This window comes from Panthera onca, chromosome B1, assembly GCF_046562875.1.
Source record: "Panthera onca isolate mPanOnc1 chromosome B1, mPanOnc1 haplotype 2, whole genome shotgun sequence".
Lineage (NCBI taxonomy): Eukaryota > Metazoa > Chordata > Mammalia > Carnivora > Felidae > Panthera > Panthera onca.
The window spans coordinates 135798804-135820968 of NC_138342.1; the positions used below are offsets into that span (position 1 = coordinate 135798804).

Sequence of the window (22165 nt, forward strand, 5' to 3'; positions counted from 1 at the left end):
GTACCAGCACATAGATGATACTGAAGCAAGTAGATCACCAAAGACTAGATTGAGGATGACAGCCTGAGGGAAGGGAATGGAGCCAGAAGAGGCAACATGGTGACTGGGAAGTGTATAGTCACTATGGAGTTTGTGACAGTTAAGAACCAGTTAAATGCATGCAGCAAGTTTTAGGTATTGTTACAATTTCCTAGGGCTGCCACAATAAAGTACCACAAACCGGGCTGCTTAAAACAACAGGAATTTATTCTGAGTTCTCTAGGCATTGATGGGACCTTACTCTGCTGCCTCTAGTCTTCTCACCCCTCCCAGCTTTCTGATCGTTCCAGACATTCCTTGGCTTGTGGCAGAATAACTCTGATCTCTGCCTCCATCTTCACCTCTCTTCCATGTGCATAAGGACACCAGTCGATGGATGAAGGACCCACTCTATTCCAATATGACCTCAACTAATTACATCTGCAGTGACCTTATTCTGACCCATCCTGAGATCCTGGGGGTTAGGACTTCAAAATAATCTTTTTTTTTTGGGGGGGGGGGGGGGGACACAGTTCAACTTGTAACAGGTGACAGTGTTTCATTTAATCAGTTATAAAATGCCTCACTTTTATAGTAGCATGAACTTTGTAAGTAACCATTTCAGGTTCGTTCAGTTTTGAAATGGATTTTCTGTGCTACTAGTTTAAGAAATCAAATGTCTTACTGGCTGTTAACAACATATATCAAATGGTTATCTTTTTTGGAAGATGCCAACATTTACACAGGAAAGATTCTTCAAATGTGGTCTCACGTGACCACCTGTTTAAATTTACTTAAGATTCACTCATCAAGTATTTCAGCAGCAAAATACCTTCATGATAAAGTATTTTATACTCCTTGAGGTGATTTGACACTTAACACTTCATGTTTTTAATAAAAGGACTCCATGTAACTGAGTATGAGGACAATTTGAAGAAATCATGGGTGTGGAAAGAGCTATATTCTGTTAGAAATATAAGACCATCCTGCCATGGAATACTGGGTGTATATGGAGGGATGATTTACACTGGAATCTTTTACTGGATATTTAGAGGAATGGAGCCATGGACTCTAAAACATAAAGGTAATTCCAACATACTTGAGTATGAGTATTAAAATCATTAGCTGCTTATGAATGGGGGGCACCTAGTTGGCTCATTTGGTAGAGCATGTGACTCTTGATCTTGGGGTCATGAGTTCTAGCCCCATGATGGGGGTAGAGCTTACCTTTAAAAAAATTTTTTTTAACCTCATGAATGTAATCCATTAAGTAGTAGAGAAAGTAAATTTAACGTTTTGAACTTGTCTTAGTAGAGAAATAATGAACTCAGTATTTTTAATAGTGTATTGTTACCGTAAGAGGGTTAAAGTTTTATTTCTTTGGTAGGGTATTTTCAAGTTTTCATAAAAATGTTTGATAAAGTACTTTTATATTAGTGTTTTATTTTTATTAAACATCTTTCTCAAAATGGTTTAAGGTTCTGACTCTGATCAGCTCAAGCCAGCCAAGGACTGCACACCTATTGAGTATCCAAAACCTGATGGACAGATCAGCTTTGACCTTTTGTCATCTGTGGCCCTAAGTGGTACTAATCATGAACATGACCAGCCAGCACATTTAACCTTAAAGGATGACAGTATTCCTGTAAACAGAAATCTGTCAATATATGATGGACCAGAACAGCGATTTTGCCCTGCAGGTCAGTAATGTGATTTCCATCCATTCCTAAAACACAAATACTTGTTTTAACCATGTTGGTAATAGACTTCCATTACCATTGGAAGTCTACCATTTTCATTGCATGGAAATTGTAAATGACCCCCTACATACAGCTTCCTTTAGAAAGCTCATTTTTATGGTTCTTATTCTATCAGTGCTGAAATAATAGGGATTTTTTGGTAAGCCTAATTCAGATGACCGTTGTCAAAAAAACTTTTCCCTTTCTATCCTCAGACCAAGATAAGGATTATGGAACACCAAAAAATACCTCTTTCCATGTTCACAGGACTTAAAATCATTTCTGTCATGGCTGCTCCTACACACACATACACAGAGAGTATATATACTAAAATACTAGGGTATAGCCACATTCAGCTCAAAGAAATGGTCCCAGACATTAAATTCACCATGAATACTGTATCCTTTAGTGTGAACTTTCAATGAGAATTGTAATAGGAATTGGGTCTCAAATGATATGGTAGAATAGTATGTAGATATATGAAAATTAGTACATTCTGGAGGGACTAGAATTTGAATATAAGCTCTCTGAGGGCAGGCACCCCAACTGTCTTTTGACTTTACTTTTAAATAATTTCTGTCATCACACTGGTTTTAAACTCTTCAAGGGGGAAGGACTGGATGTAATTTGTCTTTTCAGTTGTAGCACACATTGGAGCTCAAAAACTGCTAAATGTTGTTCCCTTGTTAGTAAGACTAACTCAGCCAATACTGCTGTACCTTCTACTTTTATCTATAATTTATTTTTTTTTAAATATTAACAACTAGTTGTTTTTAATTTTTTTTTTTAACATTTATTTTTGAGACATACAGAGACAGAGCATGAATGGGGGAGGGTCAGAGAGAGGGAGACACAGAATCCGAAACAGGCTCCAGGCTCTGAGCTGTCAGCACAGAGCCCGACACGGGGCTCGAACTCCCGGACCGCGAGATCATGACCTGAGCCGAAGTCGGCCGCTTAACCGACTGAGCCACCCAGGCGCCCCTCCCCAAGACATTTTATTTTATTTTATTTATTTAAAAAAAAATTTTTTTTAACGTTGTATTTATTTTTGAGACAGGGAGAGACAGAGCATGAACAGGGGAGGGGCAGAGAGAGAGGGAGACACAGAATCCAAAATGGGCTCCAGGCTCTGAGCTGTCAGCACAGAGCCCGACGCGGGGCTCGAACTCACAGGCTGTGAGATCATGACCTGAGCCGAAGTCGGACGCTTAACCGACTGAGCCACCCAGGCGCCCCTTTCATCTGTAATTTATACTAACAGCAATGGCACACACCAAGATCTTCACAATATTCTCTATGGGTAAACATTCAGAAAACAAACCTTTAAGGTTTCTGTAGCTACTGTTTGCAGGGGTTCAATTTCTACGTTTGAATTTTAAAAGTCAAAATATGCACTTCATAGTATTATTTATTTTTCCTTACAGGAGTTTATGAATTTGTACCTTTGGAACAAGGTGATGGATTTCGGTTACAGATAAATGCTCAGAATTGTGTGCATTGTAAAACATGTGATATTAAAGATCCAAGTCAGAATATTAACTGGGTGGTACCTGAAGGCGGTGGAGGACCTGCTTACAATGGAATGTAAACTGCAACTGATTTCATTTGCAGGCACTTGTGAGAGTTTCTTTAAAATGTATGGCAAGCTAACTAAACATTTAGAAGTCAACAGGTTGTCAAACTATCTTACCACATATTACTGATCAGAATGTTCATAAAATTATCAACGAAATAAAAATTTTATACCTATACCTAAAATTGTCCCATAAAAAATTATGAATACGCCTCTTACATAAAACCTTATCAATGAGGTAGCATCTGCTTACCTCTTTAATTCTTCAGAGATTCGGTACCAATAGCAAATACACTATTGGCCTTTAATGTATATTGCACTTGTCAAATTCAAGACTTCAGGTATAAACGTATTATTATTCTAGACCAGAGGTGAGCATCCAGCCCACCACTTTTCTTATGAATAGTTTTACTGGAACACAGCCATGCCCAGTGGTTTACATACTGTCTGTGGCTACAACTGTAGAACTGAGTAGTTGTGACAGATGATAATGGTCCACAAAGCCTAAAATATTTACTCTCTGGCCCTCTGGATAAAGTCTGCCAACCCCTGAACATGTATATCTGTATTATATGTAAGTATAAAAATGCCAGCAAAAACCAACCACAAAGAAATACATCAAAGAATCAAGGGAAACAGTATACAAACTTAAGCTTTAATCTGTTTATCCAACAGATGTGTCTTCAGATTAGAAACAGGCTGGACACCATTATTCTTTGTAACTAATGCAGAATAGCCATTAAAAAGAACCAACTTCACTGTATTTTGTAACACCGTTTTATTAAGAGTGAACCCTTTTCAGTATTCCTAAACTGTAAACAATGAGAAACCGAAGTATCAAAGGAAACACATCAGGGATCATCTATAACAGACAGAAACCTTTAAATTTTCTTATTGCCTTTATACAATCAATGCATATGTAAGTAAAACTGAATTCCTTATTAGGCAAACATTTTTGCATATGCTGCCTTCTCTTTATCTTTCTGTGCCTTTATCTTTTGTTTGACTTTCAGCAATTCTGCCTGGATAGCTGTAAAATAAACATGTAAATAGGAGTTATTTCTCAAAACATCCAAAAAATGAGAATGCCCAACAAACTGATGTTTTAGTATGACAGTTAATGCCCCCGCCGTTGATAAAACTCTTGTCCATAAAGTAACTGAGCTCTATTAACAGAATATTTTACTGAGGAAACATTACACAAACACAAAAACCATGAAACATAATTTTAGAAGATTGTCAATTTGAAAGAAGTGCCTTTCCTATTTTACTTTAGTAATAAGAAACTGAAGATATATTTTAATACCTAGGCCTACCATCACTATTTGTAGCAGGCTTTATTTGAAAAACAAATTTTTGTGCTCTAACTTTCCATAGCTTTCCTAAAACATATCCAGTAACAAGAATACTTATATTATGGCCTCATTCAGCTTAAGGAATGGTCCCAAACATTAAATTCATCATAAATACTTTATCTTTTAGTGCTGTGCTTTCAACTAGAATTACAGCAATAGGAACCAGATCTCAAATGATATGATAGAAAAATAGTATTCAGATGTGTGAAAATCAATATTCTGAATAGAGACCAGAATGTAAGCTCCTTGAGAGCAGGGATCTTGACATTCACTGCAGTATGGCCAATGCCTAGCCCAATAACAGACATTCTGTAATATATGTTGAACAAATAGGTCTCTAAGTGGCAAAAAATACAATGGTTTATGAAGGTGAATTCTTACAGGACAAAATGAACTTTCACTATAAAAAGTACAAACTTACCTTTATCTTCTGGTGCTATCTCCTGAGCTTTCTTAAGATCAGCCTTTAATTGGAAAAAAAAAAAACATTTAAAGAAATTAGATGTATGATTTATGAAGGTGGTTGTCTAAAAAAATTAAAATTTAGAACAAAATTTTACCAAAGCTTGATCGTATTCTTTTAATCCTTGCCATCCTTGAGCTCTACGGTACAATGCTTTCGTATTTGATGGGTCTATTTCAAGAGCCTACAAAAAAATTGTAAAATTAATATTTTTATCTAAATATTAAGAATTAAATATATGTGCTAGAGTTCAATTTACTGCCAGTCAGCTACAAATCAACCCTTTACTGCTCTGTGATAATGGAGTTGGATGGACCCTGTAAATACCCTCTGCCAGCTGGCACATTACATTTTGTCAGTAGAGGGCACTAAAGGGACACGGATGAGAAAAGCTGTTTCTCTTGCAGGTTCCCGTGCATTTCTCTTGGGCTCCTGCACTGAACTTGGTCAACAGCACTACTTGGTCAATAGGAGCTCCCTGCAGGCAACTTCCCTAAGCACTACAGGGAATCACAAGTATGGTACCCATTGAACTTCTCTGCCACCAGTAAGTCACAGCTATCCCCTCTCCAGTGAAGTACAGATCTCAGCCTAAGGGCCCTCAAGAGGTGACTTTTTCTTGAGGCTCCATCCCAGCTCCATGTATTTATATATGGCAGATAGATATATATCTGCTATTCCCATATTCTTCAGAATTCTCTTTACTAGCCAATCCCTCACTATTCCAATCTCCTCTTACATGTACTTTTATATTAAACTTTCTCTTTTCAAATTACTATATAGTTTCTATCTCCTGATTGGACCCTAAATTATCAGAGAAAAACATTATGAATAAAAATTTGTTACACTCTTTACTTGCAATCTAGGAGTTTTTTTAAGGAGCAGTAGTTAACACTTAATAGGTCTCTGCTCTGAAACAAACATTTTAGAAATAACCTATTTTGTTTATTCACATCTTCTAAAGGTCAATACTAAGATTTTACTGCAAAAGGCATATTATCTGCCTCACAAAGGTCCAAAAGAAATCCAGAGTTGGGGCACCTGGCTGGCTCAGTCAGTGGACCATGCCACTCTTAATCTCCGGGTCAGGAGTTCAAGCTCCACATTGGGTGTGGAGACTACTTTAAAAAAAAAAAAAAAAGGAGGCGCCTGGGTGGCTCAGTTGGTTGAGAGACCAACTTCGGCTCAGGTCACGATCTCATGGTTTGTGAGTTCAAGCCCCGCATTGGGCTCTGTGCTGACAGCTCAGAGCCTGGAGCCTGCTTCTGGTTCTGTGTCTCCGTCTCCCTCTGACCCTCCCTCACTCATGCTCTGTCTCTGTCTCAGAAATAAACATTTAAAAAAAAAAGAAAGAAAGAAAGAAAGAAAGAAAAAAAGAAAAGAAACCCAGAGTGAAGACCAAACTTTTCCTTGGATAAATTTTTGCCTGTTGTATACTCCCTTCTAATATTAGCCCTTATTCTACCTATCCTACCAAATTAGTATCTCATTAAAAAAAAAATTTTTTTTTTCAAGTAATCTCTACACCCAGCATGGGACTCAAACTTACAACCTCAAGATCAAGAGTCACATGCTCTACCAACTGAGCTAACCAGGCACCCCAGATCTCATTTGATTTCTACTTACTCTGGGCATAGCTGATTTAATTACATTGCTTAATGTGCAAAATACATAAAAATTACTGGAGATGGGTCTTTCTAAAATACACAGTTTGGAAAATTTTTCAACTATGCAATAGGAAGAATGTCATAATTGTTCGATTAAGGAGGTAATGCTGCCACCTATCTAGCTTTATCAGTCAGTATCCCTGGATGTCCCCATGAAGACAGGTGACCTTTGAGTGTCTCAGTAGTATCCATTCTCCCTATGTAAATCCTGATGACCCTAAATTGAAACTGACTCCCTCTTCAGCCAAATAAAAAGTTCCTTGAGAGTATGAGTCTTTTAACTGAAACACCTAAATCTCGGGGTGCCTGGGTGGCTCGGCTGGTTAAATGTCTGACTTGGTTTTGGCTCAGGTCATGATCTCATGATTTGTGAGTTGGAGCCCAGTTCAGGCTCTGTGCTGACAGCACAGAGTCTGCTTGACATTCTCTCTCTCTACCTCTCTCTACCTCTCTCTACCTCTCTCTCTCTCGTATCTAAAAAAAAAAAAAAAACACCCTATCTCTGTTAGGTGCTTAAAATATGCCCAATACTGTGCTAAATGTTCTTACATGTTATATAATCTTTGTAACAATTCCATAAAGCAAGTATTATTTTTATTTAATATAAAGATGTTGGGGCATCTGGGTGGCTCAGTCTGTCAAATGTCTGACTCCTGCCTTCAGCTCAGGTCACGAGCTCACAGTTTGTGGGTTTGAGTCCCGCATCAGGCTCTGTGCTGACAATACGGAGCCTGCTTGAGAGCCTCTCCCTCTCTCTCCTCCCCTTCCCTTCTCATGCCGTCTCTCTCTCTCTCTCTCTCTCTAAAAATAAATAAACTTTAAAATAAGCAAATAAATAAATAATAAAGATGTTAAAACTCTCTAAAATTAGGACTTACCCAACACAAAGTTAGTAACGGAAGTCTAACAAAAACACCCAAGTCTGACTGGCTCCACAACCCATAATCTTAATCATTCCTGGCTTTGTCTTCCAATACCTAGCACACAATAGGTGCTCAATATGTTAAAATGAATAAATGAGCTGATACTGTGCTCTGAAGGGAAAAGGAAAATATCTTCATTGGTATTAAGTTATATAATGTTATAAGCTAAATGGATGGATTAACAGGAAGAACTGAAGGTCCAAAGTATTTAGAGATAAAAGAACTTTTTCATCAAGTCTCATTAGGTCCTATGTAATAAAATATATTAATGTATATAAAATTGTTTTTGTTCAAGTTGATAAATCATAAACCAACTCCTTCAAAAAGTCTGAGGTCAAAGAGACTTACCTCCAAACAACTGTCAATTGCTCCCTGCCAATTTGACATCTTCAGTTTACAAGCACCAATATTCAGCACGCAGCTTAAAGCTATAGGTTGCAGCTTCAATCTGTCTGCTTTCTCAATAACAGCCTTTGAACCTTCCACGTATCTGGAGAATACATTAATAAAGTTGGCATGTAACGCCACATACGACTTAACCTGCTCCTTCAACTATGTCAAAAAGTATTATGTCACTTCTGATATAAAAAGCTCATCAAATGCTAATATTAATATTCTTAATGATCACAATTTTATTTTCCTTTAGAAGATTTATTTTTATTTGTTCCAACTTTTTCCCCAAAAGTGTTCAAAGAAACCAATTTAACAACAATCCCCAAATCTAAAGATAATCATGCACTACTAACATGTCCCAATTTTTAAAACTCACGATCTCCATTATTTACGTTCCAATGTAATTATGTTTGGGCCAAGGTTCTCACTGTGGGAGAGGGTATAGAATGAGTTGACTTTGAACTGTATTTTAAATACAGCTGACTTTGTTGACTTTGAACTGTTGACTTTGAACTGTATTTTAATACAATTCTTAGCTCTGCCCACGGAAGAAGGCCCAGAAATGATGAGCACACCTGGCTCTCAGAATCTGGTTTCTGAAATCAATCCCCCAATAAAAAGAGCCAGGGCTCCTTGGAGAAACTGCTAATACCAAATCAAGAAACAAGATGAACATAGAACACCTTGTGAAAGCAAGCAAGTGCTCACAGACTAATAGGAACATGTCAAACAGATACAGGAAAGGGGGCTTCCACTGGACAAATTGGAACCCTTTGAACATCAAAAAGAAGGAGAGTACAGTAACAAGCTGAACTGGAAAAAAAAAAAAAAACAAAAAAAAAACACAGATCTACAGTGGTACTAAAAAGGGAGGCAGGGCAGAGGGAAGAGGCTCTTTCAAACATTAGAATGCCAGCTATGAATGATAAATTAGAAAATCAGTTCTGTCACCATCAATATAATAACTGATTCGGGCAAAGATCTTCAATGATGCTAACACCCACTGGATGAAAGAAAGATTAGGAGCTGGATATTTACACAATCTCACAGGATCACTTCACAAAGTACTTATTATTTACAAAAGGAAAAGGTACTTTTATGACACAAGCATCTGGCTAATGCCACTTTAACCAAATGCCAAAACTCAAAATAGGCCAAATTGACATGTGCTTTCAGGATGTGGTATCATAGGAAATATTCAACACCACCGATTTAAGTGGTCTTGCCAAAATATTTAACCTCAAAATAATCTTGAGGGAGCAAACAAATACAGATGGTATTCCATAAAACAACTGACTTAAGACTGCACAAAATACAAATGACTTAGAAAACCTAATGTAAAATAGGAACTACCAAAGATTAAAGGAGACTAGAGACACAAAACCAAGTGAAATAATTAGGGAAATCTGCACATGGATTACATATTAGACAATATTATTGGATCAATGTTATTCTGGGGGTCTTTTTCAGTGGTCCAGAAGGTATGTGGAAGCATGTTTTTGATTCTTAGGAAATATCTGCTAAGCCATTGAAGGGGTAAATGTCATGGTATCTGTAACTTCCTTTCAAAATGATTCTACAAAAACAAATGTAGCAAAAGTTAAAAAGTAGTGAAAACAGGTAAAGGTACATGAGTATTCACATACTATTCTTTCAATTTTCCTGTATTTTGAAATTTTCAAAATAAGAAGTTAGAGGAAACAAAAGAAATGCAACTATTTCAACACACCTGGTTATTATTCTACAAAGTAATTTTGCCCAAAAGACAATAAACTCTGAATTTCAGTTTATAATTCAAGTTACAAGTTATTAAAATTAACTTACTAAAAATATTTTATTACCTTAAAACTTTTGTATATTTTTTAATGGCCATCTCCCAATTCTGGGATTTGAAAAAAGTATTTCCAATATTTTTTAAGTCTTCTGTTATTAGTAAAATTTTATCTACCTGTATAAAAAAAAATACAAATATGTTGCATTTTAGTAATTAATGTAGCTAAATGCTAGGTTCTATCATTAAGACAGACTGATACAAAGCTCAAAATTTTAGTACTATTTTTAATAATAAAGTTTGACTAATCTGAAAGTACTCACATCTTTTAAATCTATATCTGCATCCTCAGGGAAATCTGGATGACTGTCACCAGAGCCATCTTTTGGGAATATGCCCCAATCATCCCCTTCCTTCAATTCTCCGCATTCTGCAATAACGCACAACTGTAAAAATAATCCTAAATTGTAGAGGTGCACTACCATATTAATGAGATTAAAAACAAGAGATCTAGGTTTAAAAGCTATACAGGTATAAGTTATGTGCAACACTGTCCATGTCACTTCTAAAATGACAGATTGACAGAAGTCTCATCTATCTGCTCTGATTACAATAATGCCCTTTATATACATTCCACTATACAATACAATGTCACTATTTTATGAAAGTGTTTTACTGCTATTTAGCGGCTCAGTGTACAGAGAACAGTTGAAAATGTTATCATTTTCTATATAATTTTCTTTCGGTGAGGCATGTCCTTTCAAGTTTACTACTGTTTCCATCATACAATGAGAAACAGTCTATCTCCTCTAAGTATTTCAGTTTCCAGTTCCCACACACAACCCTGCCAACTAGGTTAGGTAGTATTCTGGCCACCGTGATTCAAGGACATGTAAAATACGAGGTTCTTTACAGAGTTATATAATCTAGTCTAAACCCTCAAGTAATTTATACAGGATGAGGAAACATGCCAAGAAAACTTAAATAACAAGATCAAGGCCAAACCACCAGTTAAATGGCAGAGTCTAGACAGGATTCTTGGTTTCCTGTCCTCTTCCTACTATGTACTACTGTACATACTGATTCAAAGTTTTGCAGGTATAGAAGAGTTAAGAAACCTACAAAAAATCACCAAAATTGAAGTTGAAATAATAAAAATCTCCTTATAAGCTATCCTAATCTCATCTTTCCCACTGTAGAAAAGTTTTAAAAAAAAGTGGCAGTCCAAGCTTCAATACCAAAAGTCATCCTAACATTCTCCCAACTAATAATCACCTGATCCTTTTACTTATGTTTAAGGCAGTAATTAAGATAACAAGTATATCTCACTAAAACTTTTTACTTACTTTGGCAGGTTTTTCACCTTTCACTTCTACATTTTCCAGTATCCTTGCCACACCCATTCCTTTAATTACTTGACCAAATACCACATGTTTCCCATCCAAATGAGGAGTTGGAACTGTTGTGATAAAGAACTGAGAACCATTTGTATTGCAGCCTGCGTTTGCCATGCTCAATAAACCTTCCTGGTCATGCTGTAGAAATAAAAATCATTAAAAGAAAACCAAGGTTAGTGGTTCTAGTCTGAATTATTCTTTCACTGACCATTCACATAAAACTAGGGCAGGCTTTAATGTTACTCAGAGCAAACAATGTAATTTTATTTTGTATAAATTGCAACCTTTAATCCACAAACATGGGGCACTTAATCACTTTTTAGACCTTAAGAAAAGTTTATGAAACCAAATAAAATAACGAAAACAATGGGGGGGGGGCAGGTTTCTAAACAGGCCATTTTGAGAACATATTTGTATCTCAACTTAAGATGAAGATGCTGCATTATGGAAATCTAATGATTGTACTCTGCCCTCTTTTCATAAGGAATGCTCTCTCTTCTGAGAACAGGGAACAGTCTTCCCATTTTTATGAGCCTACACTTTGATTCCTCCTTTACACATCAATAAACTGGGAACAGTGATGGGACATTCCATTTAGACAGGACATTCGTTAGGTACTTTCCTAATCTCAGAAGAATCCAAACAGGGGCACCAGGGTGGCTCAGGTGGTTAAGCATCCAACTCTTGATTTTGGCTCACATGATGATCTTACAGTTTGTGGGATCTAGCCCCAGGTCAGCTCTGTGCTGGCAGCGTGGAGTCTGCTTGAGATTCTCTCCCCTCTCTCTGCCCTGACCCCATGCACACACACGAGTGCACACGTGCACACACACACACACACACACACACACACGCAAGCTCTCAAATACATAAATAAAACTTAAAAAAAAAATACAAACATTATGGCTTTCACTCCAGGTGAATCTTCAGAGAACCATTCCAGAGAATGACCTAAACAAACTGCTGCATACATCTCAAAATCAAATTTCTACTTGGCATCAACCTATTCAAAGATTCTATGAAACCCAATGTCTTCATCTTTCCACTTTATCCTTAGGCTTTCTAAATTTTTGTCTGGTCATGCAAAGGCTGAGGAAAGCCTTTGTCTTTCCTCACTCATATCCTTCAAACTGGCATCTATGTTTTAGTTCCTGTCTAACCAAGTCTTGGCCACCCTGCAAGGCCCAGTTTAAGTACCCATTCCTCTTCAATGTCTCCCCTAATAATTTAGAATATATAAATCATACCTGTCTCCTAGAATATATAAAGTCTCAATCAATTTAGCATTAATTTGCATATTATTTATTCTCCAGTTGTCCCATGTGTTTTAATCTTGTCTTCCTGGGAAGATCTTAAATTATCATCAAAGCCATTCATTTTTATAAACCCTCTGGTGCCAGTAACAGTACTAAATACATACAATTGCAGCCAATGAATACTGTTTAAAAGACTGATGACAATTTCTTTTCAAATTATCCTAATTACTTTGCTCATATTCCTCATTTCCAAAGATATTACTTTACTTTTGTACTTACGTGTCCCTTCTTACAACTTGAATGATGCAATATACCCCAATTACATCTTGGGAAAATGAAGATAAGGCACAGGCACCACTAATGTCCTTTAGGAGCTTGGACATTAACCATATCCGTTACTTTGCAAATCCCCTGACATCCTGGATATTAGCGATGGTTTTGTTGCTCTTCAAATTCAAGCATAAAGATGCACAAGTTACCATCCTTCTGATAATGAGAACATTTTTCCTGGAAACAATTCTGCCATATGGTGGCCACTCTTAAGAACTCATTGGCTTTACTGAAGTATGTAAACCTGGATCTCACAGGCATAACCATTCTATTTTTGCCAAATAAAATTAGTGGATCAAATTTTTCTATATTAAAAATAATAAATATATATTAAATATATATTTACAAATATGATACCTTTTACAAGAAAAGGAGAATCTAAGCACACGTTGAAACATTTATTGGTTCTTAGTCCAACAAGTATCCCAGACATCTAATAACCTTTACTATTAGCAATAAACATTCCCTTTTGTCCACTTTACCTTATAATAGAAATTTTCATCTTCAAATTTTTCACCATAAATACTTTCTCCGCCTGTCCCATTTTGATTTGAGAAGTCTCCACCCTGAATCATAAATTTCTTAATAACTACAAAAAAGGAAAACAGCTATTAGAAACTAAAATATGGATGACTATAGTAATGTTAACTAATGAACATGTAATAAGAAAGATGAACTTCCTAAAACATGACTCTAGTCTTAGCACTCTCCTGTCTTTCCCCACTCATCCCCACAACTCCAAACTCTTAAAAGACTTTTCATAGTCTGAGTCCAAACTACTTTTACTGCCTGCTCACTCACTAACACTCAAAGAATTAGTTCAAATGGCACCTCCTTGTGAAACTGTCACTGAGACCTCCAAGTTGGATCTCATCAATTTTCCTCCCACAGCATCTTGATTCTACCTTTACAACACACATTGTAATGATCTGTCTCTTCTAGGAAACAATTTCTTAAGTACAGCAACTGCTTTTCACCATGCACATGGCTAGGCACGTTACTCATTAAAGTCTACTAAATAAGATCAATTATTCTGAGATTTGTTATACGATAGTGGAAGTACTTTAGCAAGTATTAGCACTTGGTGTCAAAGGTTCCCAAGACCACCTCCATGTTCAGACATTTTCTAGGATTCATGCACCTCAGCATTTGGTTGCATTACAATAATGTAATAAAGATACATAACTAGATGATAAAAGAAAAAGATAATAAACAGAGTCTGGAGGAATCCATGTGCTTCCTTACACTCTCTCGCTTCTATGAGAGGTCATATAGCACATTCTTCCCCCAGCAAAAAAAAAAAAAAATGCAGCAACATGTGCACAATGTTGTTGCCCATTACAGACTCATCCAGGGTTTTCATCAGGGCTGATCATGCAGTTACTCTCTACCTAGCCATGTACCAAAATTTCAGACTCTCAAAAGGAAATCAGATGTTCAGCATAAATCAAAGTGTGTGTACAAACAATCTAGGCACAGTAAACCATCATTATGATTCAGGGAATCGTTCAAGTGCCAAGTTCCTAAACTCCAGCTAATGGCCATCCTGCAAGCAAACCTTTCTAAGGAAAGCAGTCTCAGGCCTCCTACATCAACTCTCTTCTGAATACTACATTCTATTAGTATATTTTAGTATTTTATTAAACATAAATGTAAAACATTTAAATATTTTATAATCAACATTAATTTTTTCTTAAGTTTCTTTTAAAAATACTACTCATGATTATGCTTTATTTATTCATTAAGCAAATATTTATTGAGTGCCTATTTAATAACTATACTGTATGCTGAAGACAAAACGATGAAAAGATTTAGTTCCTGAATTCATGGAACCTAGAGCCTACTAGGGAACCATCAAATAATCACTAAACAAAGGGTGACAGGCATTGTGAAGTGTCATCTTTTAATTAAAATAATACCAAGACACTGAATGTTTCAATCAGCTACAGCCTTCCCAGGCAATCCTGTCCAGTACTAGGTATAACTTTTTTGTCATCAGTCAAGCTAAAGTCTGCTTCTTGGGGCGTGTGGATGGCTCCATCGGTCAAACATCCAACTCTTGATGTAGCTTAGGTCGTGATCTCAGTTTGTGAGTGTAGCTGTAGGCACAGAGCCTGTATGGGATTCTGGGACTCTCCGTCTCTCTCTCTATGCCCCTCCCCCGCTTGTGCTGCACACATGCACTCTCTATCTCTCAAAATAAATAAGTGAACTTTAAGAAATAAAAAATAAAACTAGGGTCTGTTTCTTTATCATAGCACACCCTTTTTTCTCAATCTAATCCCACTGGTGTGAAGAGCCAGATGTCTGGTGAAGCTAAGGCATTCCATTTCTAAGTAAACCTTAGCACCCTCTCAGAATTCCACTTTTCACAGCCCAACCTTTATGAAATTGAGCTACTGCCTCAGATGTCAAAGCATCCTCCTGAAACCAGCAGTAATTTTTAACTTTAACTCTTTATCACTTGGTATTTTCTTCCCTAATGCCTACAGAATTATTTACGAGAATCAGATTCAAGGGGCACCTGGGTAGTCCAGTTGGTTAAGCGTCCAACTCTTGGTTTCGGCTCAGGTCAGGAACCATCCCACTGTTTGGGAGTTCGAGTCCCACATCAGGCTTTGTGCTGATATAGCCTGCTTGAGATTCTCTCTCCCTCTCTCTGCTCTTTCCCCGCGTGCACACGCGCGCGCGCACACACACACACACACTCACTCTCACACACACACACACACACACTCTCTCTCTCTCTCAAAAATAAGCGTTAAAAAAAAAGAATCAGATTCAAATTTTTACACATACTTCGATGGAAAGGACATCCTTTGAAATGGAGAGGTTTCCCAGTGGTGGGTCCAATGCCTTTTTCTCCTGTACACAATGCACGAAAATTTTCTGCAGTTTTCGGTACAATATCTGCAAACAATTCTAAGACAATTCGACCCACTAAAATAAAAAATGAAATCATGTCAGTATGCAAACAACCAAATATGCAAATGATAAAAGGGGAGCTGGTAAAATTCTAGTGACTGAAATACCAAGTTCTCTTTTTTGGTCATTTTTCTAACATTCAAATTTAGTCTAATGTTAAGTGTCATGTATCTTCATGAATCTGAAGCAATTACTTTTCTACATCTTAACAAAGGATCATAAATACAGTAGCCAGAAGATTAACACCATATAAGGGACACTATGAAGTGCAAATGGTTTTAAATTCTGAGTAATTTCTTCTAACTTGTACTCAGAAATTATAACCACCAAGTAACCAATAGGAGAAAATTAAATATCCTTTGAGTGGTCAGGTTGGCTGAATTTTAAGTATAGCTGTAGCCTCTGTGTTCTATGGAATCTGCCTAATGCAGCCGCTCAAGCAAAAATGTGAAGTTGTTCCCATTTTAGACAACTCCCAAGGCAGGTAAAATAAACCTCGCGCTAATTTCAAAACAAAATGTACATGTGCGTCCATAATCATCCACGGGGTCCCTAAATCCTGATGTCTCCGTTAGTATTTGCGTTAACACAGCCTAGCCCCACAAACCTAACCCGTTCTACAACAAGAGCAATTCAGTTACAAATCGATACGCTAATTCACAAGTCCCTAGGAGCTTCCGAGCCGCTGACGTAGCCTAGGCAACCACATTGCTACACTGAGCTCCTTTTTCCCAATGCCAAAACAGAAAATATTCACCAATCTGACGGTACCTCTAAGTTAAAAATAGGTAATAAGAAAAACCAACAAACAAAAGTTGCTCTATTTATAAACCACATGGCAGCTGCTGATATATATCTCGCGTGGCAAAAGACATGGCGTGACCGGAACTCAACAAACGCCTATCACAGTTTTCTGAATGTCCCACTACATACATAAAACAACCTTATTTCATGCCTGCTTGATGCAAGGTGGCGAGGAACCAAATCAAGAGAGAAAACTAAAGGCCGCCACAATCCCCAAACCAGAAATTTCCAGAAACTTCCGCGCGACCGATGGTATTGGTACAAGGGCGCGGGCTCCACCCAGCCTTGGAAATCAGTATTTGTTCCAACAGTCCAGTCTGGGGAGCCATCCCCTTCGCATCACAGCGCAGCCCCTGGCCCGAACCGCACGCCACCCTCGGAGTCGCCCAAATCCTGGTAAGTCCAGCTTCCTCGGGGCCACTCCCCAAGTATCAGACTCTGCTCACCTCGCTCCCCTCCGATGTCCACGTCAAAGAAGACTCGGGGGTTACTGGGGTTGGAGGGCTTAGTCTGGGGGGACGGGTGAGACATACTGAATTGCAGATGCGCTTGGGAGCGAACTCAGACAATCTCGTGGACGCCCAGCACCTTCGACCCCAAAGCTACTTTCTCCGCGACGATCTGTCGGCGGCGCTGACGAGCTACTTCCGGCGTGAGGTCGGGAAGCCGCGCCCTGACTTCCGGCGCCTCCTCCCGGCGTCGTTTCCGCGCGCTGGAGCTCGTGCGCGTTCTCTGTAGTTCTCTGTCCTGTGCTATCTCGCTTTTCGCGTACTGATTTTACAGCCCCGATCGTTTTTATTGTTTTCGCACGTGTTTCATCGCTTTTCCTACCACGGTAGTGTAAAAAAGCTTTGGAGACCGTCCTCTCCATCCCAGCCTCAGGTCTGCCGCTAACGGATGAGTGACTGTTCTCCGAAACTCATTTTGCTTGTCCGAAAAATGGGACAAAATGCTCACCTTGGGGGGTCGTTTTGAGGATTGAAACGTAAATTGCTTAGCACAATGCCTAACACAGCCTGGTGGTAGCTAATCAATAGTGGCCATGTTATTACTGCCTTATTGTTAGAAGTTACTCTTAAATATTAACATTTTTACTGATGACTGTGAAGCTGAACGTCCAGAAAAGAGCAGTTTCGTTCCCTGATAAAACTGTGTTATAGTCCAGTTTCCCCTTATGGGAATTTGTGTAAAGATTTTACCTAGTCATAGGAACATAGACTCACCTCTGATCAAGCCTAATTTTGGAGAGAACTGGTATGTTCTTTAGCACTTCCATCTATCCTCTCCCATTAGAATTACAATGCTAGGACAAGAATTTAGTTTTGTTCATTGCTTTATCCAGAGCACTTCTAACAGTGTCCAGCAGGTAGTAGGTGCTCAATAAATTGTTTTGAATGAATGAATGAGTTATACAGAATGCTAACAAATTTTATTTCCATGTGTCTTTGTGTATGCTTTGAGAAGATTATCAGTGCTTCCTGCTGACCCTTTCAAATTCCAGCACATTAAAACTAATGTAAAATCTTAATTCCTTACCAGTTGACATCCTTGAATTCCATGGTGTTGATTCTTTGTGGTTCCCTGAGGATCAAGTAAGCTCAGCACACAACTCATGAGTCCTTTGATGAATATGAATCAAAATAAATTGTTCTCTAATCCATTCTCATTTCCAGGCTGCAAATGGCAATTTACAGTTTGTCTCACAAATATCAAAACATAAATTCACATTAAAAGTTTTCTACTCCTCTAGCTTAAAGGTAGCCTTTAGCTTATTATTCTGAGAATTGTCACTTTTACGCCATGACCTCCTAACCATTATTATCATTATGAATATCATTGTGATTAACTATTTAGGATAGTTAAGCACTTCTGTGCCATCAGGCTTCGGGGTTCAAATTCAATCACTAATTAACTTGTGACTTTGGACAAGTTACTTAACCTCTGTGTGCTTCAGTTCCCTCATTGGTAAATTAGGATAATGATAGGTATCTCTCAAGTTGTTTTTTGCTTTGTTTTGTTTTGTTTTTAAGCTCTACACCCAGCATGGGTCTTGAACTTGGCAGCCCCAAGATCAAGTGTCGCATACGCTACCGTCAGCCATCCAGGTGCCCTTTCTTAAGGTTTTTATGAGGATTAGGTGAAGAATTATTTAGATGTTTTAGTATCAGAAACATAGTACTCAACAGGTATAAGCAATTATTAATTATAAATAGCTAATACCTTATTAAAATAATAACATACTTCAAAATGAAAGTTCAAACTGCAAAGGTGCTTTGAGGATACCTCTGCATTCTCAGAAAATATAACGTGATTCTTCCTGTTCTACAAGTTTCTGAGTGTAAAAGACTAAATGTTACTCTCACTGTGTCTAGATTTTTCACAGTAAAGTAACAGCTTTATATAAACTGTCACATTCCTAGAACAAACTTGGGTAACAGAATCATACCTTTCAAAACCACTCCAGTACTGATCTCTAGTGAAAAGATAAATCCTTCTAGAAGACAACCTGTCCCATTGTCCGCTTAACTAAAACAGGGCTTCAGAGTTCTGAAGTCTTGCCTGTGTGCAGAAACAAAGAGCAAGCGGCATGCACTCTTTCTTAGGGCTAAGAACATAATTTCATCGGAATAGAGGGATGAGTATTTGTCTAAGAGCTCTATTATTATTTCTGTCTGTTCCTCATAAGTGTGGTAGGATAATATTTATAGATCATACCCCCCATGCAGTATTCTGCTTTCCAATCTCTGCCCCTTACTCCACCCAAACAAACAGCTAGGCTCTGTACTCGTTGCTTTAGGAGAAATATGTGACAGCAAAGAAAACAGAGGGTAAACCAGTTTTCCTGGCTTTGGAGTTCTAAAAGTTTTGGCTTTACAGGAACAAAAAAGACTCCTGGCATAGCAAGAGATTTGGACAAAACATCTTTTGTAAGAGCATGGCTTTCCACTTGCAAAAAAAATAATAGTAGTAATAAAACTCAAATAAACAAACTCATCCCCTATCCTAGAGACTGGGGGGTTTGGATGGTAGAGAGGAGAGTAAGAGGGGAGGCAATGGTGGTGCAGATTTCCATTGTCTCAGAGACGAGAACTCTCTGAACCATCTTCCCCAGTCACATCCCTGGGAAATCCAGCAAACCTCCATAGATGGGTTTATGAGATCTGAGAGCAGAGCAAATATGTGCCTGGATTCCTGAATACAGCCTCAGGAAGGCAGCAAGCCCCAGAGAGAATATGGATTGCCCCAAAACTGGCTGCAACACTAGACATTATCAAGTTTAGATCCAATCCCAAGAGGAGAAAGTAAGATACCAGAAATTGGCAAAGATTATGGCATTATCAACCCTTTGGAATAGACCATTCAAAATTGAACTTAAAGTGAGTAATAGAAAAAAAACTTTTGTTTCACACATCTGAGTTCATACCTTTATATGGGCATAGACTGTGGATCATTGAGATCCCAACTAGGAGCCAGACAAGTTTGAAATAACACCCAACCCCTTTATCAAAGGTAAGATGTCAGAAAGGACACCAAAGTCTGGGAAGAAAGTTTCAGGATCCTGTCTGTTGAGAGTCAGGCTCTGACAGCAAAACTGAACTCCAAGAGGCTAATCTGCAACTCCTTAAGGAGACTAAATGATTCTGCTTCTAAAGGAGGCATTGGTGTTGATGAGATACTAACGTGTAGGAGAGAGTCCTAACCAAGAATCTCTACCCTGACAGATCAGAATGGAAAAGCAACTCTCAAAGCTCTGCCTGCTAAAATTTATGAGTAAGAATAATTGTAATTTTTCTGAGCTGAACATTGAACCCAAGGAAGACAGCAGATGCCACCAGGGGACAGTAGAGTCTCTGCCACCAGCAGAAATCATCCCACAGATGGAAATAGTGCAGTGGACTTTGCGCCTGAGAACTCCTAAAATGATAAGAATCATCTAGGAGCTGGAAGTGATGTGATCAAAAAAGGATATTGAATATTAATTTAGAGTTTGCACGTATTCTTTTTCTGAGGAGTAATAAGATTAATTTTAACTGTTTTCAGTTGTGAGATGTGTATTTATCTAATAGAACAAAATTAATGATACAATGATTTAACAAAACCATTGTTCAAATCCTTAATATTTGTGGAGCTCCTGGGTGACTCAGTCGGTTAAGTGTCCATTTTAGGCTCAGGTCATGATCTTGTGGTTCATGAGTTCGATCCCCGCACCAACCGGGCTCTGTGCCATCAGTGGGATTCTGTCTACATCTCTCTGCCCTTCTCCTGCTGTTGCACTCTCTCTCTCTCTCTCTCTCTCTCTCTCTCAAATAAGTAAACTTTTAAAAAATCTTTAATATTCCTTTCCTCCAAGGAAAAAAAAATTAGCTTAATCTAAAAGTACATCCTTAAAATGGATTTTATTATGACTATCACAAACACAAATAATAATAACTAGGCCCTATTGATGATTGCTATGTGCCAGGCTCTCTGCGAAGTGCTTTACATGCTTTATGTTAGTTAATCCTCAAAAGAACTCTGTGTCAGAGGTTAGTCTTACTATCCTATTTTATTTATCAGACAGATAAGTGCTGAAGAGGTTAAGAAAGTTGCTTGATATGATTCCAAAGCCACTTTCTTATGTGCTAGAAAGATAGAACCTGATGATCTATCTTTAAATATATAAGACTTAGATATTGTGTAAGAAATACCATGATATGTAAATGATCCTTGAGCTCCTCATGGCATTAACATTGGACTTGTTTTATCCTTACATAACTTAGCTTTGATCTGGCATCCTAACACGGATTAGGCTTCTCTGCCTTCTGAGAGATATTCTATATCTATAGAATGTGAAGCGAGAAGAAACATTTTTCCATAGAAAATGAGAGCAGTAATAAAATTTCCTCCTAATCACTTTGCATGGAGGTTGGAGAGTTGGTGCCAATCTACTGGATCTCCATGAATTTCCCTAATTTGAGGCAGAGATTGAAGGCAAAAGAAACTAATAGTAGATATGCAAGTAACAAATCCTGATGGCTCTGACAGAAGGGTTATACTAAGTAGAAGAGTTTATAGAGAAAGGGTGTGTTACTTTCTATTGATTGACAGAGACTTTTATGACATGCTAAGCAAGCCAGTGTAGTATTTTTCATAGGTTAACGTTAAAATATTTGCATTTTAAAAGATTATTTTGGCTCTAAAATGGAGAATAAAACCAAAGGGAGTCATAATGGATGTAAGGAGGGCAGTGAGGCAGTTAGTAGTTTATACTGAAGTGATGATAGTAAAGATGGATGAAAATTGATGGACGAGAAAGGCACATGGGGAGTATGTATCAAATCAACAGTTCCAAATAATAGATTGGATATGGGACGTGACCTAGAAGAATGGATGGAGGATGACATCTGGCTTTCTGGGATACACAAGTAGATGGGTGGTAAGGCTATTTACTGGGATGGGGACACTGGAAGAAGATGATAATTTGAGTGGAACATGATAAGTTTGGATTTGGACTCGTTGAGTCTCAGGTGCCTCTGAGACATTCAAGTAGAGATGTTGAATAGTTAAT

The 22165-nt window shown here is 37.9% G+C and overlaps 2 protein-coding genes across 2 annotated transcripts in view; one reads left to right on the plus strand and one right to left on the minus strand.

Moving 5' to 3' along the window:
• ETFDH (electron transfer flavoprotein dehydrogenase) overlaps positions 1–3518 on the plus strand; it is a 32604-nt gene extending 29086 nt beyond the window's left edge. Inside the window, exons 11-13 of the mRNA XM_078445650.2 lie at positions 920–1102; positions 1497–1718; positions 3185–3518. Of these exons, the coding sequence (XP_078301776.1) occupies positions 920–1102; positions 1497–1718; positions 3185–3348 (569 nt within the window). The 3' untranslated portion in view covers positions 3349–3518. The remainder of the gene's footprint in view (positions 1–919; positions 1103–1496; positions 1719–3184) is intronic.
• Positions 3519–4092: 574 nt separating this feature from the next.
• On the minus strand, positions 4093–17262 carry PPID (peptidylprolyl isomerase D). Its single transcript, XM_060653889.3, has 10 exons — positions 17064–17262; positions 15688–15828; positions 13371–13477; positions 11252–11440; positions 10229–10351; positions 9976–10082; positions 8090–8231; positions 5249–5335; positions 5110–5152; positions 4093–4363 (listed from the first exon to the last, which is right to left on the minus strand). The coding sequence occupies exons 1-10, from the start codon at positions 17146–17148 to the stop codon at positions 4275–4277; spliced, it is 1113 nt and encodes a 370-aa protein (XP_060509872.1). The 5' UTR covers positions 17149–17262; the 3' UTR covers positions 4093–4274.
• Between the last annotated feature and the right edge of the window lie 4903 nt (positions 17263–22165).

What these genes read in the sequence shown, in the direction of transcription:
- PPID (XM_060653889.3), bottom strand. Translation starts at nt 17,148, where the DNA reads ATGTCTCACCCGTCCCCCCAGACTAAGCCCTCCAACCCCAGTAACCCC. An exon ending in ATGAAAATTTCTATTATAAG is followed by an intron (nt 11,441 to 13,370) that starts GTAAAGTGGACA and finishes TTATTTCTACAG; the next exon opens with CATGACCAGGAAGGTTTATT. An exon ending in AAGAATACGATCAAGCTTTG is followed by an intron (nt 5,153 to 5,248) that starts GTAAAATTTTGT and finishes TTCCAATTAAAG; the next exon opens with GCTGATCTTAAGAAAGCTCA.